The sequence below is a fragment of the Aquarana catesbeiana genome, linkage group LG01 (assembly GCF_042186555.1).
Source record: "Aquarana catesbeiana isolate 2022-GZ linkage group LG01, ASM4218655v1, whole genome shotgun sequence".
Taxonomy (NCBI): Eukaryota; Metazoa; Chordata; class Amphibia; order Anura; family Ranidae; genus Aquarana; species Aquarana catesbeiana.
The window spans coordinates 991,372,964-991,389,666 of record NC_133324.1 but is presented as its reverse complement, the minus strand read 5'-3'; the positions used below and the strand labels follow the sequence as shown (position 1 = coordinate 991,389,666).

At 48.6% G+C, this 16,703-nt stretch overlaps 1 protein-coding gene across 1 annotated transcript in view; it reads right to left on the bottom strand.

Moving 5' to 3' along the window:
* Window positions 1-16,703, bottom strand: part of LOC141124069 (kunitz-type U19-barytoxin-Tl1a-like) — a 77,281-nt gene that overhangs the window by 23,527 nt on the left and 37,051 nt on the right. Inside the window, exon 3 of the mRNA XM_073612171.1 lies at window positions 1,655-1,849. Within this exon, the coding sequence (XP_073468272.1) occupies window positions 1,655-1,849 (195 nt within the window). The remainder of the gene's footprint in view (window positions 1-1,654; window positions 1,850-16,703) is intronic.

Below are 16,703 nucleotides of genomic sequence, written 5' to 3'. Positions count from 1 at the left end.
TCCGACTCCACCCATCATCCCTCACCTCCGACTCCACCCATCATCCCTCACCTCTGACTCCATCCATCATCCCTCACCTCTGACTCCACCCATCATCCCTCACCTCCGACTCCACCCATCATCCCTCACCTCAGACTCCACCCATCATCCCTCACCTCAGACTCCACCCATATACAGTGATGTCATCCCTCACCTCCAACTCCACCCATCATCCCTCACCTCTGACTCCACCCATATACAGTGATGTCATCCCTCACCTCTGACTCCACCCATATACAGTGATGTCATCCCTCACCTCTGACTCCACCCATATATACAGTGATGTCATCCCTCACCTCCGACTCCACCCATCATCCCTCACCTCTGACTCCACCCATATACAGTGATGTCATCCCTCACCTCTGACTCCACCCATATACAGTGATGTCGTCCCTCACCTCTGACTCCACCCATCATCCCTCACCTCCGACTCCACCCATCATCCCTCACCTCTGACTCCATCCATCATCCCTCACCTCTGACTCCACCCATCATCCCTCACCTCTGACTCCACCCACATACAGTGATGTCATCCCTCACCTCTGACTCCATCCATCATCCCTCACCTCTGACTCCACCCATATAGAGTGATGTCATCCCTCACCTCCGACTCCACCCATATACAGTGTTGTCATCCCTCACCTCTGACTCCACCCATCATCCCTCACCTCTGACTCCACCCATATACAGTGATGTCATACCTCACCTCTGACTCCACCCATCATCCCTCACCTCTGACTCCACCCATATACAGTGATGTCATCTCTCACCTCTGACTCCACCCATATACAGTGATGTCATCCCTCACCTCCGACTCCACCCATATACAGTGATGTCATCCCTCACCTCTGACTCCACCCATCATCCCTCACCTCTGACTCCACCACCCATATACAGTGTTGTCATCCCTCACCTCCGACTCCACCCATATACAGTGATGTCATCCCTCACCTCTGACTCCACCCATCATCCCTCACCTCTGACTCCACCACCCATATACAGTGTTGTCATCCCTCACCTCTGACTCCACCCATATATACAGTGATGTTATCCCCCACCTCCAACTCCACCCATCATCCCTCACCTTTGACTCAACCCATCATCCCTCACCTTTGACTCAACCCATCATCCCTCACCTCCTACTCCACCCATATACAGTGATGTCATCTCTCACCTCTGACTCCACCCATATACAGTGATGTCATCCCTCACCTCCGACTCCACCCATCATCCCTCACCTCCGACTCCACCCATATACAGTGATGTCATCCCTCACCTCTGACTCCACCCATCATCCCTCACCTCTGACTCCACCACCCATATACAGTGTTGTCATCCCTCACCTCCGACTCCACCCATATACAGTGATGTCATCCCTCACCTCTGACTCCACCCATCATCCCTCACCTCTGACTCCACCACCCATATACAGTGTTGTCATCCCTCACCTCTGACTCCACCCATATATACAGTGATGTTATCCCCCACCTCCAACTCCACCCATCATCCCTCACCTTTGACTCAACCCATCATCCCTCACCTCCTACTCCACCCATATACAGTGATATCATCCCTCGCCTCTGACTCCACCCATATACAGAGCTATCACCCTCACCTTCTGGTGGGAAGAGTTGGTCGTACTCAGTGGAGCAGCGCTTCATACACTCCTCCTCAGTCAGGAAGACGTTGGGGCCGGTTCCGGAGTCTTTTGCCATGAAGGGTTTACACCGGTCCTGGGATCTGACATATGTCCAGAGGACGTTCGATCCAGATTCAGAAATCGACACCACCGGCTGATCACACTCCGAGTCTACAGAACAAAACCAACAAAAGGAGATGGGAGGGAGGAGTAGAGGATGGGAGATGGAAGGGAGGAGTAGAGGACGGGAGAGGGAATGGAGGAGTAGAGGACGGGAGATGGGAGGGATGGGAGGAGTAGAGGATGGGAGATGGGAGGGAGGAGTAGAGGATGGGAGATGGGAGGGAGGAGTAGAGGATGGGAGATGGAAGGGAGGAGTAGAGGACGGGAGAGGGAATGGAGGAGTAGAGGACGGGAGATGGGAGGGATGGGAGGAGTAGAGGATGGGAGATGGGAGGGAGGAGTAGAGGACGGGAGGGGGAGGGAAGGGAGGAGTAGGGGATGGGAGAGGGAATGGAGGAGTAGAGGACAGGAGAGGGGAGGGAAGGGAGGAGTAGAGGACAGGGGAGGGAAGGGAGGAGTAGAGGACGGGAGATGGAAGGGAGGAGTAGAGGATGGAGGAGTGAAGGGAGGAGTAGAGGACGGGAGATGGGAGGGAGGAGTAGAGGATGGGAGATGGAAGCGAGGAGCAGAGGACGGGGGAGGAAAGGGAGGAGTAGAGGACAGGAGAGGGGAGGAAAGGGAGGAGTAGAGGACGGTAGATGGAAGGGAGGAATAAAGGTCAGGAGATGGGAGGGAAGGGAGGAGCAGAGGACGAGAGAGGAAAGGGAGGAGTAGAGGACGGGAGATGGGAGGGATGGGAGGAGTAGAGGATGGGAGATGGGAGGGAGGAGTAGAGGATGGGAGATGGGAGGGAGGAGTAGAGGATGGGAGATGGAAGGGAGGAGTAGAGGACGGGAGAGGGAATGGAGGAGTAGAGGACGGGAGATGGGAGGGATGGGAGGAGTAGAGGATGGGAGATGGGAGGGAGGAGTAGAGGACAAGACATGAAGGGGAAGGGAAGGGAGGAGTAGAGGATGGGAGATGGAAGGGAGGAATAGAGGACGGGAGAGGGAATGGAGGAGTAGAGGACGGGAGATGGGAGGGATGGGAGGAGTAGAGGATGGGAGATGGAAGGGAGGAATAGAGGACGGGAGAGGGAATGGAGGAGTAGAGGACGGGAGATGGGAGGGATGGGAGGAGTAGAGGATGGGAGATGGGAGGGAGGAGTAGAGGATGGGATATGGAAGGGAGGAGTAGAGGACGGGAGAGGGAATGGAGGAGTAGAGGACGGGAGATGAGAGGGATGGGAGGAGTAGAGGATGGGAGATGGGAGGGAGGAGTAGAGGACGGGAGATGGGAGGGAGGAGTAGAGGACAGGAGGGGGAGGGAAGGGAGGAGTAGGGGATGGGAGAGGGAATGGAGGAGTAGAGGACGGGAGATGGAAGGGAGGAGTAGAGGATGGAGGAGTGAAGGGAGGAGTAGAGGACGGGAGATGGGAGGGAGGAGTAGAGGATGGGAGATGGAAGCGAGGAGCAGAGGACGGGGGAGGAAAGGGAGGAGTAGAGGACAGGAGAGGGGAGGAAAGGGAGGAGTAGACGACGGTAGATGGAAGGGAGGAATAAAGGTCAGGAGATGGGAGGGAAGGGAGGAGCAGAGGACGAGAGAGGAAAGGGAGGAGTAGAGGACAGGAGAGGAAAGGGACGAGTAGAGGACGGGATAGGGAAGGGAGGAGTAGAGGACGGGAGTGGGAAGGGAGGAGTAGAGGACAGGAGACAGAAGAGAGGAGTAGAGGACGGGAGACGGAAGGGAGGAGTAGAGGAGGGAGACGGAAGGGAGGAGTAGAGGATGGGAGACGGAAGGGAGGAGTAGAAGACAGGAGATGGAAGGGAGGAGTAGAGGACAGGAGACGGAAGGGAGGAGTAGAGGACGGGAGATGGAAGGGAGGAGTAGAGGAGGGAGACGGAAGGGAGGAGTAGAGGATGGGAGACGGAAGGGAGGAGTAGAGGACGGGAGTGGGAAGGGAGGAGTAGAGGATGGGAGACGGAAGGGAGGAGTAGAGGATGGGAGTGGGAAGGGAGGAGTAGAGGACAGGAGACGGAAGGGAGGAGTAGAGGACGGGAGACGGAAGGGAGGAGTAGAGGACGCGAGACGTAAGGGAGGAGTAGAGGAGGGAGAGGGAAGGAAGGAGTAGAGGACGCGAGACGGAAGGGAGGAGTAGAGGACGGGAGACGGAAGGGAGGAGTAGAGAACAGGAGATGGAAGGGAGGAGTAGAGGACGGGAGAGGGAAGGAAGGAGTAGAGGACGCGAGACGGAAGGGAGGAGTAGAGGACGGGAGACGGAAGGGAGGAGTAGAGGACGGGAGACGGAAGGGAGGAGTAGAAGACAGGAGATGGAAGGGAGGAGTAGAGGACGGGAGACGGAAGGGAGGAGTAGAGGACGGGAGAGGGAAGGAAGGAGTAGAGGACGCGAGACGGAAGGGAGGAGTAGAGGACGGGAGACGGAAGGGAGGAGTAGAGGACGGGAGATGGTGTCACTTATGGAGCAGAGGTTGTCAGTGTCTGGTGCTGTGGATGGAGATATTGGTGGGAATAGACGGTGATTGGCCTTTATGATTAAAAGGGTGAAGCGCGTCTGAGGAGTTTTCTACAGGTGGAGAAGAGGGGGCTGAAGCCATTCTTTTACTCCCGTCATTCACACTCATGCGGCAGGGAGTTGGTGTCTATGGGCAGATGGCTGCCATTTTGTTGGGAATGGCTGATGTTGCTGAAATTAGTACAGAAGAAATCCCAATTGTCCATTGATATCCATCTGCAAACAAGGAACCATGGACTCCCAGTGGGGGATGGTGTGATGGAACTGCTGGGGCACCCCAACTAGGTGCTTCCCTCCGACATCCCAATCCAGCAAAAAGCCATCCTAATCCAACAAAGAGACATCCCAATCCAGCAAAAAGACATCCTAATCCAGCAAAGAGACATCCTAATCCAGCAAAAAGACATCCTAATCCAGCAAAGAGACATCCTAATCCAGCAAAGAGACATCCCAATTCAGCAAAGAGACATCCTAATTCAGCAAAGAGACATCCCAATTCAGCAAAGAGACATCCCAATCCAGCAAAAAGACATCCCAATCCAGCAAAGAGACATCCTAATCCAGAAAAGAGACATCCTAATTTAGCAAAGAGACATCCCAATTCAGCAAAGAGACATCCTAATCCAGCAAAGAGACTACCCTAATCCAGCAAAGAGACTACCCTATTCAGCAAAGAGACATCCCTATTCAGCAAAGAGACATCCCTATTCAGCAAAGAGTCTCCAGCGGCCGGCTCAGGAGGTATAGGCCGCCCTGCAGGCAGCGCTTTCTGTGTATCACTGGATTTGTCTCTCCCACCTTCTGTTTGCACCTCCTACTTTGATGGCGCTGCTTTAAGGTGTGTCTGTGGTGACCGACCCAGTCAGCCTCTGCCGGCCAGCTGAGCCCTGGCTGTGGCTGCACCCTAGGTGACTGCCTAGTTTGCCTAATGGTAGCCGGCCCTATGTGTGTCCCCATCAGGGGTGGAGCTTCTGGCACAGGCATAGCAGGGATTGGTTACATTACAAGGAGGCAGGGCAGATTGGCCTCTCCAGCACCCGGCATTTTCCAGTGAATTAAAATCATAAAAAATAAAAAATGAATTATTAAATATCTGAATAGAAAATGGGATATCTCCTCTCTTAGATCTCATATTGAACACAAAGTTGTTCCAAGAGGACTAAGGGAGAGAGTGGTTCCCACTGGCCACCTTCATTCACCTAGATTCCTGGATATATGGAAAGGACGTGGAATCGAGGTGATGAGACTAATTGTAGAAGAGGAATTAGTGCAACTGGGTGAAATTCAAACTGAGATAGACATTAGTGCACAACTCCTTGAACCCTTTACACAGGACCAGGAGTCTGAGAAACGGAACGAGTCCTTGAAGAAAGAAGTAGAGAGAACTCAAAAGAATCTCAGAATTAACAAACAGGAGAAATTCAAACAAAATATCGCCGACTGGGAAAAAGACGACATCTTTGACCCGACTTTACAGAGAGGCAGAAGCCAATTACGTAGAAGTAGGAAAAATTCATCTTCCATTAAATGTAATTCATCGACTGACAGTGAGGAAGAATTGACTTTTTTAGAGAAAGGTCAGGGAGGGAGAGACAACCAAGGTACGGTACAGGGCCAATCTCAAATCACTCAGAGAGGCAGACGCAAAACGCCAAACGCACGTCACAGACAAAGAAAGAGACCAAGGAAAAAATACGAGGGAAGTGAGAGCCAGCCCACGGAGACGATAGACAACACCGATCAATATACAGCTCAGGACCCTCCTATGGAGATCCAAGACATGAAGGTGATGAATCCCACCAAATAACCATCATATTTCTCTACTTCAAAAGGGTCTTTCTCACCGAAATCTGCGATGAACGAGGTCTATAAGGACGTTAGCCTCTTCTTGCGAAAGGTAATTTTTAAATATTGGCCAACCGTCAAAATCAAAAAAGCAAGAAATTGAAAGACAAGAAATGACAGATTGAAATGGGACAAAATGGGGTGTGGGTGGGAATGGAGGAGCATAAACTGGCAGCATTTGCTGATGACATACTATTTTTTGTCTCAAATCGCAGAGTAACCCTCCCCAACGTGCTCCGAATCCTCAGATCATACGGAGAAGTTTCCAACTTTAAAATCAACCCCGGCAAGTCCGAAATCTTAAATATCAGTCTAACTAAGCAGGAAGAAGCTCACTTGGCCTCAGTGTTCCCCTTTCCCTGCAGAAAGGAGATCAAGTATCTGGGTATTAAGTTAGCCAACTCCATTAAAGAGTTATTTCAAAGAAACTACATCCCATTATTAGATGAAATCAGGCAAGAGGTAAGAAGATTGCGGTCTAGGCCGCTCTCATGGTTTGGGCGAGCGAACGCGGTTAAAATGATGATTGCCCCCAAAATTTTGTATAAATTTCAACTGCTGCCGATTCCCCTCCCAAGGTATTTCCTGAGGGTTTTAAGGAAATTAATTAGTGAGGCTGTCTGGGGTGGCAATAAACCACGCATCTCCTATGCAACATTGAGTAGAGGGAAAAAAAAAAGGGGGAATAGCAGCACCAGACTTTAATAGGTACTACATTGCTGTAGTGCTTTCACGGGTTATAGAATGGAGTAAGAAAGGGACAGATAAGCGTTGGGTGAACATAGAGTTCTCCTTAAGTAATAATAATTTGGCACACTCACTATGGAATCCCCCAAAATTTAGAATATTCAGCACCAACACTTCTTTGTTAACTCAAAACACTTTTAAACTTTGGGACAAAATTCACACTCAACACAAATGGTCGTACAATTCACCGTTAATATATATGAAAAATAATTTATTTTTTGAACCAGGGATGTGGGCGGTGGGAGGGAATTGGTTAAAAGAGGATGCCCTCCAACTGAAAAATGTTATTAACAAGGGGAAAATACGCACTTTCACGGAATTGAGTAGAGAACCAGAACTTTGGGTGATGGATAGGTGGAGGTATCTCCAGCTCTCCCATTTTATAGGAAAACTATCGAAGCCCCTAAGAAGCATGGAAGAGCTTAGACCCCTGGAGAAACTCTGTACGACGGAGTACCCAGGGGGTGTCATTGGCCAAATTTATAGAATACTGGGGGCGGAACAGGAGGATATGACGCCTCCTTACATCAAAAGGTGGGAGCAGGAATTGGGGTCACTCTGTAACAGAAACACGTTGGGAAAAATTTTGAATTTGGTCCACTACTCAGCACTAGACAATAGGAGAATGGAAATTCATTACAAAGTCCTAGCAAGATGGTACGCCACCCCAGACAGAGTAAGCAAGATGGATGGGACAAAGGGCAACACCTGTTGGAGGGGATGCCCAACCGTAGGCACAATGGCCCATATATGGTGGGAATGTCCCATCATTAAGGTCTTCTGGAAAAAAATCCTGTCTCTGAAAAAGGAATTCACGGGGAGGGAAATTGAGGAAGACCCATGGGTCTGCCTCTTCCACGGTACTCAGGACTCAGCCAAAAGTTACAAAACCTCCTTGCTCCCTATAATATTAGATACGGCCAAGAGACAGATTGCTCTAAACTGGCTGAACCCTTCAAGTCCCAAAAAAAAAAAAGAAATGGGACAAAACACAAATTATTTATTACATTTGTGATACTTCTTTGTAGAGAATTCCTTTATAATTGGCTTGAAGTCAATGGTTTTTAGGATGTCATTTTCTATACACATGAGTGAAAGCCAGCTCAAACGCTGCTGCCCCATTGTGCTTTTGATGGGCACAGTGGCTGCGTTTGATGGGTACAGTGGCTGTGTTTGATGGGCACAGTGGCTGCGTTTAATGGCACAGTGGCTGCGTTTGATGGGCACAGTGGCTGCGTTTGATGGGCACAGTGGCTGCGTTTGATGGGCACAGTGACTGCGTTTAATGGCACAGTGGCTGCATTTGATGGGCACAGTGGCTGCGTTTAATGGCACAGTGGCTGCGTTTGATGGGCACAGTGGCTGCGTTTGATGGGCACAGTGGCTGCGTTTGATGGGCACAGTGGCTGCGTTTAATGGCACAGTGGCTGCGTTTGATGGGTACAGTGGCTTCATTTGATGGGCACAGTGGCTGCGTTTGATGGGCACAGTGGCTGCGTTTGATGGGCACAGTGGCTGCGTTTAATGGCACAGTGGCTGCGTTTGATGGGTACAGTGGCTGTGTTTGATGGGCACAGTGGCTGCGTTTGATGGGCACAGTGGCTGCGTTTGATGGGCACAGTGGCTGCGTTTGATGGGCACAGTGTCTGCGTTTGATGGGCACAGTGACTGCGTTTGATGGGTACATTGGCTGCGTTTAATGGCACAGTGGCTGCCTTTGATGGGCACAGTGGCTGCGTTTAATGGCACAGTGGCTGCGTTTGATGGGCACAGTGGCTGCGTTTGATGGGCACAGTGGCTGCGTTTGATGGGAACAGTGGCTGCGTTTGATGGGCACAGTGTCTGCGTTTGATGGGCACAGTGACTGCGTTTGATGGGTACATTGGCTGCGTTTAATGGCACAGTGGCTGCCTTTGATGGGCACAGTGGCTGCGTTTAATGGCACAGTGGCTGCGTTTGATGGGAACAGTGGCTGCGTTTGATGGGAACAGTGGCTGCGTTTGATGGGCACAGTGTCTGCGTTTGATGGGTACAGTGGCTGTGTTTGATGGGCACAGTGGCTGCGTTTAATGGCACAGTGGCTGCGTTTGATGGGCACAGTGGCTGCGTTTGATGGGCACAGTGGCTGCGTTTAATGGCACAGTGGCTGCATTTGATGGGCACAGTGGCTGCGTTTAATGGCACAGTGGCTGCGTTTGATGGGCACAGTGGCTGCGTTTGATGGGCACAGTGGCTGCGTTTGATGGGCACAGTGGCTGCGTTTAATGGCACAGTGGCTGCGTTTGATGGGTACAGTGGCTTCATTTGATGGGCACAGTGGCTGCGTTTGATGGGCACAGTGGCTGCGTTTGATGGGCACAGTGGCTGCGTTTAATGGCACAGTGGCTGCGTTTGATGGGTACAGTGGCTGTGTTTGATGGGCACAGTGGCTGCGTTTGATGGGCACAGTGGCTGCGTTTGATGGGCACAGTGGCTGCGTTTGATGGGCACAGTGTCTGCGTTTGATGGGCACAGTGACTGCGTTTGATGGGTACATTGGCTGCGTTTAATGGCACAGTGGCTGCCTTTGATGGGCACAGTGGCTGCGTTTAATGGCACAGTGGCTGCGTTTGATGGGCACAGTGGCTGCGTTTGATGGGCACAGTGGCTGCGTTTGATGGGAACAGTGGCTGCGTTTGATGGGCACAGTGTCTGCGTTTGATGGGCACAGTGACTGCGTTTGATGGGTACATTGGCTGCGTTTAATGGCACAGTGGCTGCCTTTGATGGGCACAGTGGCTGCGTTTAATGGCACAGTGGCTGCGTTTGATGGGAACAGTGGCTGCGTTTGATGGGAACAGTGGCTGCGTTTGATGGGCACAGTGTCTGCGTTTGATGGGCACAGTGGCTGCGTTTGATGGGTACATTGGCTGCGTTTAATGGCACAGTGGCTGCCTTTGATGGGTACATTGGCTGCGTTTAATGGCACAGTGGCTGCCTTTGATGGGTACATTGGCTGCGTTTAATGGCACAGTGGCTGCCTTTGATGGGCACAGTGGCTGCGTTTGATGGGCACAGTGGCTGCGTTTGATGGGCACAGTGGCTGCGTTTGATGGGCACAGTGGTTGTGTTTAATGGCACAGTGGCCCAAAATGTAATAATGCATTAAAGTGTTTGCTCACCAATGCCAGAAGTCTGCCAATCAAAATAGGTGAGTTGGAAGTTCTGGTGCATGAGGTGAACTATGATGTAATCGGTATTGCTGAAACTTGGCTTCAATCCTCACATGACTGGGCTATTAATATTCCTGGCTATGCACTCTTTCGGAGAGACAGGGTAAAAAGGAAAGGTGGCGGGGTCTGTCTCTATGTGAGAAGTGATCTCAAAGCAAGTGTGAAAGAGGACCTGGTTGATGGAGAGTGTGATGAGTCTGAAGCATTATGGGTGGAACTGCATATAGATGGGCGTAGTTCAAAGTTAATCAATGGAGTTTGTTATAGACCACCCAATGTTAACGAGGAGGTGGAGACTCAGCTCCTTGCACAGATGGAAAGGGCTGAAAGGGCTGGGACAGTGATAATAATGGGGGATTTTAACTACCCAGAAATTGACTGGAGTAATGACACTGCTGGGACAGTTAAAGGGCAAAAATTTATAAACCTAGTACAGGACAATTTTATGGTGCAGTTTATTGAGGCCCCAACTAGGAATGAAGCTCTGTTGGACCTGGTAATCCCAAACCATGCAGAGCTTATTACTAATGTCCAGATAAAGGAACACCTGGGTAGCAGTGACCATAACATGATTTCATTTGATGTTAGCTGTAAACAAGAAATACATACGGGAAAGATAAAAACACTTCACTTCAAGAGAGTAAATTTTCCAAGGATGAGGGCTGCTCTCGAGGACTTAGACTGGGAGGGAATATTTCCATTGATAAACACAGAACAGAAATGGGAATTCTTCAATAAGACTGTTTGGGACCTCACTGCAAAGTATATTCCCATATAGTATAAAGTATATTCCCATATAGTATAAAGTATATTCCCATATAGTATAAAGTATATTCCCATATAGTATAAAGTATATTCCCATATAGTATAAAGTATATTCCCATGGGCAATAAGTTTAAAAGGCTAAAAATAAAACGATGTGGCTCACGGCCAAAGTTAGAAAAGCTATAGACAATAAGAAAAGAGCTTTTAAAAAATATAAAAATGAAGGAACACTAGTGTCGTTTAAATGCTACAAAGAATTTTTTTTTTTTTTTAAATTGTTTATTTATGTAGCGAAAAAGGTCCACATGGACCCCAAGTGAACATTATTACACATAACAAAAAAAAAAAAAGGAAATAACATGTATCAACAGGTATATATCTTGTAACATGGCTATATACAATTATTGTAACTTGTTATGTCGTGTATAAAATGTGGGTTCATTATTTCCTGTTGAAATTCGTATAGCGGCATTCTGCAACGTTTGTCATGTGGTTAGTGTTTCCGACCTTATGAAGGTAGGATTAATGTGACTCTGCTGGGCATAGTTGTGATATCAAGCAGTCTCTAGGGACCAATTCCTCTTCTTTTTAATATTATTTTGGAAAGTTGAAAGACATAAAGGATATCAAGGTGTTAGAAAAGGAAAAAGAAGAAATAAGATGAAGAGGGGGGGTGAAATGGGGGGAGGGGGTTGGGGAGGGGAGGTAAAGGGTCTCCACTTGTATGGAGTGACACCAGTTTCTGCCTAGCTTGTGTTCGAGTATCCAGTGGGCAATTTGTTAAGTCAGACTGTGGTTGTATTTGTTTGAGGTGAGGGATTAATGTTTCTCAATGATTGGCCTTCAGCTGAATAAAAGAACATGTTCCACAGTTGCCATGTTTTGCAGAATGTCTCCTGCTTATTTTGGGCTGTGAGGATGAGATCCTCCATGTTTCTGATTTCCTCCACTTTCTTGAACCAAAGTTCAATCGAGGGGGGGTGTGGGGATTTCCAGTTTAGAGGAATGCATGCTTTAGCTGCATCCAGTAAGTGTCGGATCACAGATTTTTTATATATTCGTTCAGGAATATTTGACGCGTGTAGAAGGAAAAAAGCTGGGTCATCTGTTATTGTACGTTCTGTGAATCTTTGGACCGTCTCTCTGACTGTTTGCCAGAAATTAGTTAGTTTGGGGCAAGTCCAGAAAATGTGTAGAAGGGTGCCCTTATTTGATTGACATCTCCAGCATTGGTCAGATGTTGTCGGGTATAACTTGTGTAGTACTACCGAGGTTAATTTTGTTTATTGAAAAAAAACTTACAAACAACAACTTCTATACAATAAAACCATAATAAATAAATAAAACATATTTACAAAATAATTGAATATGATTATACAAAACAAGAACATAATAAATGGTACAAACCAAATTGCGCACAACACAATCCCTACGGGAGAGCCAGACTAAGGAACATCACCGTCACCATGCATGGAGCCTTTTATCAAAAATAGATTTCATCTTGAAAATCTAGGGGAGTGAATCAAGAATAGAAAGAAAAGCCGCACACCCCGAGACCAACAGGCAGCAGCTACAGAGTCCTGATATTCCTCCACGCCCTTATCCAGACCTCCTGCTGCCACCTGCCTTTCTCAAGACCCCGAATCTTCCCAACCTCACCCAGAATGTCCTGCACCACCACTTCCACAGGGAGGATTTTACTCCATAAGGATACCTGACACCGTGCACTCCACGTGAAATAACGGACTACTAGACTAACTAAAAAAAGTGTTTCCAAATCATAATCCCGACGAGTCTGGAATGCCCCATACACCCACTCTGCATAACTCATATGGGGGAGGAAGGGTATACTCAGAGCCCTCCCCACCCTCTTGTACACCTCTATATTAAAAGGGCATTGAAGTAGAAAGTGATCCATGGACTCCACCACTCCACCACACTCCACTCTCGGGCAGCCCCGATCACTCATGGAAAGAAACTTCAAGTTGCCCTTCACATATAGTTTTCCATGAAAGGCAAGCCAAGCCTGATCCCTAAACTTCATTGGGATTCTCTCCAAATTAATAAATCGCAAACCCTCCCCCAAAACCAGGCTTGGGCAATCCCTCAAGGCCAGTGGCTCGCAAAAAGCAGAGCTCATGATCCGCTTCTCAAGAAGTTTCCTTGGAAGAGATTTGACTTCTCCTGCTGTTACTTGCCACTGCCGAAGCATTTTCAAACACGGGGCAACATAAGCCGGGAGCTGTTCATGCTTGACCCTCAGGCTTTTCACTGGCCCACCATTTTCCCAGTCTCGCAGAAAGGGCCTAAACCAGGACTGGAAAATACCAACCCACCCAGGCGGTCTCTCTGCCAACATGTTACCAAGATTGTACTTCACAAACATCAGACAGAAAAAGACTACAGGGTTGACCATCCCTAGACCACCCTCCCGCCTAGGAAGGTAAGTCACATTCCTTTTGACAAGGTTTATTCTGTTCCCCCATAACAGCTGGAAGAAACAACTATAGATCCTGGTATAGAGAGAAACTGGCAAAATGCAAACAAAACTGACATACAGAAAAATCGGAATCAGGTAAGTCTTGATCAGATCAACCTTTTCCCTCAAGGAAAGCTGCCAACCTTTCCAGATTGCCACCTTGGCATTGGCATTCTCCAGCCTGTTCACCCAATTTGCATGACCATAGTCACCTGGGCCGAATTCAATGCCTAGAACTCGAATTTTTTGTTGGGGCTCCGGGAAGTCATCCGGGAGAACAAAGCTCTCACCTTCCACACCCATCCAGAAAGCTTCACACTTGTCCTGGTTGACCTTTGAACCTGATGCCTCTGTATACTGCCCTATCACTGAGACCACCTCCTGCGCCTCCCCAGTCCCAGAGATAAAAACAGAAACATCATCAGCATTGGCCACAACCTTCAAAGGAGGCTCACCAGCGATGCCCAAAGGTACCCCAAACAAAGGTCCACTCTCTAGCCTTCTAATGAAGGGGTCGATTGCAAACACATATAGCAGGGGACTCAATGGACACCCCTGACGCACACCCGAGCCGACCGCAAAGGGCTGCCCGACCCAACCATTAACCAGAGGAAAGCTTTCAGCCCCTTTGTACAAAATCTTGAGCCAATCAATGAAACCCCCCTCCAGGCCATATTTGTCAAGAAGGAGCCACAAGTACTCATGATTAACCCGATCAAAGGCCTTAGCCTGATCCAATGTCAGCAAAAATTTACCCCAACCAACAGCCCTACAACGCTCCAAGGCCTCCCGGACAGCTAACACCGCTGAGAAAGTGCTTCTACCTTGGACCGAACAGTGCTGGTGGCGGGATAACAAACTGCCTGCAACTGGTGATAATCGCCAGAAGAAAATCTTTGCCAGTATCTTCCTATCGACATTAAGAAGGCTAATGGGGCACCAATACCCAATCATCGAAGGATCTTTACCCTTTGACAGAAGGATCACTGCAGATTGCCTCATGGAGGGAGGGAGAGAACCCTCATCCAAACAGCCATTAAAAACCTCCGCAAGGTAGGGAGCCAGGATCGTCTTAAAACATTTATAGAACTCGGCTGTCAAACCATCTGGCCCTGGAGTTTTCTTGATGGCTAGTTTATCAATAGCCTGAATTACCTCATCTGCAGTGATTTCATCTGTCAAATTCATCAAAGGAACATTACTTTCCAGTCCTGGTGTAGAGTCCAAAAAACCCAACATCCTTGTCCGATCAAGGTTCCTTCCTCCCAGGAGATCGGCATAGTATGACCTGACAACCTCCAGGATCCCTGACCTAGACTTCGTCAGAGAGCCCGTACTGTCCCTCAGGCCATTGACCGTCTTAACTGCTACGCTCTGTTTACAGTTCTGGTAAGGGTCAGGCGAATGGTATTTCCCGTAATCCCTCTCCTGAACCAAAGAGGCGTGCCGGTCATATTGATGTCTCCTAAGGAGGAGCTTCACCTCAGAGATCGCCCCAGAATCTCCTCCATTCGAAACAAGGCGGTCAAGTTTCCTCCGCAAACGCTGGTAGGTGATATACTTATCTTGCTGCTTCTTTCTTCCTGTGGCCTTGAAAAGCCCAACCGGGGTTCTATACCATCTTGATGTGATTTTGTAATTGGTTTTTTGGGTTTTAGCGCATATGGAGGATTTATGTGTGAATCTTAGTATTTGATTTCTTGTGGAGATGTCAAACTGGTGGCCCAGTTCCCTTTCCCATTTGAGAAGTCCCGGGGGGGGCTGAATCTGCTGGGGGTGTAATCAGAAGTTTGTATGTCAATGAGAGAGTATGTGGTAGTACTCCCTCATCAGCACAGAGTTGGTCCAGATGTATCAGCTGGGTCAGGTGTTGTTGTAGTCTGGTGGCTAATATTTTTGTGAACATTTTTAGATCGGTGTTGAGGAGAGATATTGGGCGGTAGCTCCCACACTGAGTCGGGTTCTTACCCTCTTTGGGGATAACAGATATATGGGCTAGTAGAGTTGAGTCGTGAAGTTTACCTGCCGTACTGAGATTATTGAAAAGTTTGATCATTTGTGTACCTAGTGAAGGAAGTAAGGTCTTATAGTATTGTGTTGTTAGGCCATCTGGGCCAGGGGCTTTCCCAGGTTTGGTGTTGCCTATTGCTGTCTGTAGTTCTAGAAGGGTGATGGGTTCTTCTAACTGTTCGCGTGCTTCGGTCGGTAAGGTCAGCATAAGTGAGGATGTTTTGTATTCCGTCATTCGCTCAAGGGGGTATGAAGGTGTGGGCAGGTTATATAGCGATGCATAGTACGTTTTAAACGCTTGGGAGATTTGTTGGGGAAGAGTGGCAGTCTGTCCCACAGATGCTGATATCCGCGGTATGTATGAGGCAGTTCTTTGTGTCCGCAATGTCTGAGCTAGGAATCTGCCACATTTATTCCCTGATTCGTAGACCTTTTTGTGACAAATTTGGAGTGCAGCTTTTGCTTTGAACTGGAGAAGGTCTGTGATCTGTTTCCGTGTGATGTTCAGTTCACTCTCCAATGGTCCGGTCTGGGTTTGTTTGTGTTTAGTTTCTAATTGTTGCAGTTTAGAGAGTAGTGAGGTCAGTTGGGCCGTTCTCTGACTTTTGATTCACGAACCATGTTTAATGAGTATACCTCGTATTACCGCCTTGTGGGTCTCCCAAATCACCCCCATATCGCTGTCCCTGGTGTCATTTGTTTGGAAGAAGTGACCTATTTCCTTTGTCACATCTGCCAACACCTCTGGGTTCTGCAGGAGGCTCTCGTTGAGCCTCCATGGCTTCCGTTGTCTGTTTTGTACGTCTGTCAAAGCATACTTAAGTATGACCGGGGCGTGGTCTGACCAAGTAATAGATCCTATACTGGATTCTTTGATTGCTTGTAATTGACTGTGGGGGATCAGGAAATAATCTATCCGTGAGTAGGTGTGGTGTGGGCGGGAGTAAAATGTATAGTCCCGCTCGCCCGGGTGGAGCAGGCGCCATACGTCAATCAATTGGGAGTTGTGGAGGGTTGTTTGAATAGTTTTTCGCTGGCCTCTAGATATGGACGTCTTTCCTGTCGAGGTATCTTCTTCTGGGACTAGGGGGATGTTAAGGTCGCCTCCCACTATGAGCTGCCCTTCTGTAAATTTCTGTAGTTGTTCTAGGTGTTTTTTGATGAAGGTGTCTTGGTTATTGTTTGGCATGTATAAGTTTGCGACTGTTACCTTCACGTCTCCTATCCACCCCTTGAGGAACAAAAACCGGCCCAGAGGATCTGTTTTCATGTCAATTAATGTCCAGGGAATTCTAGCTGAAATTAAAATTGAGACCCCTCTAGATTTGGTTT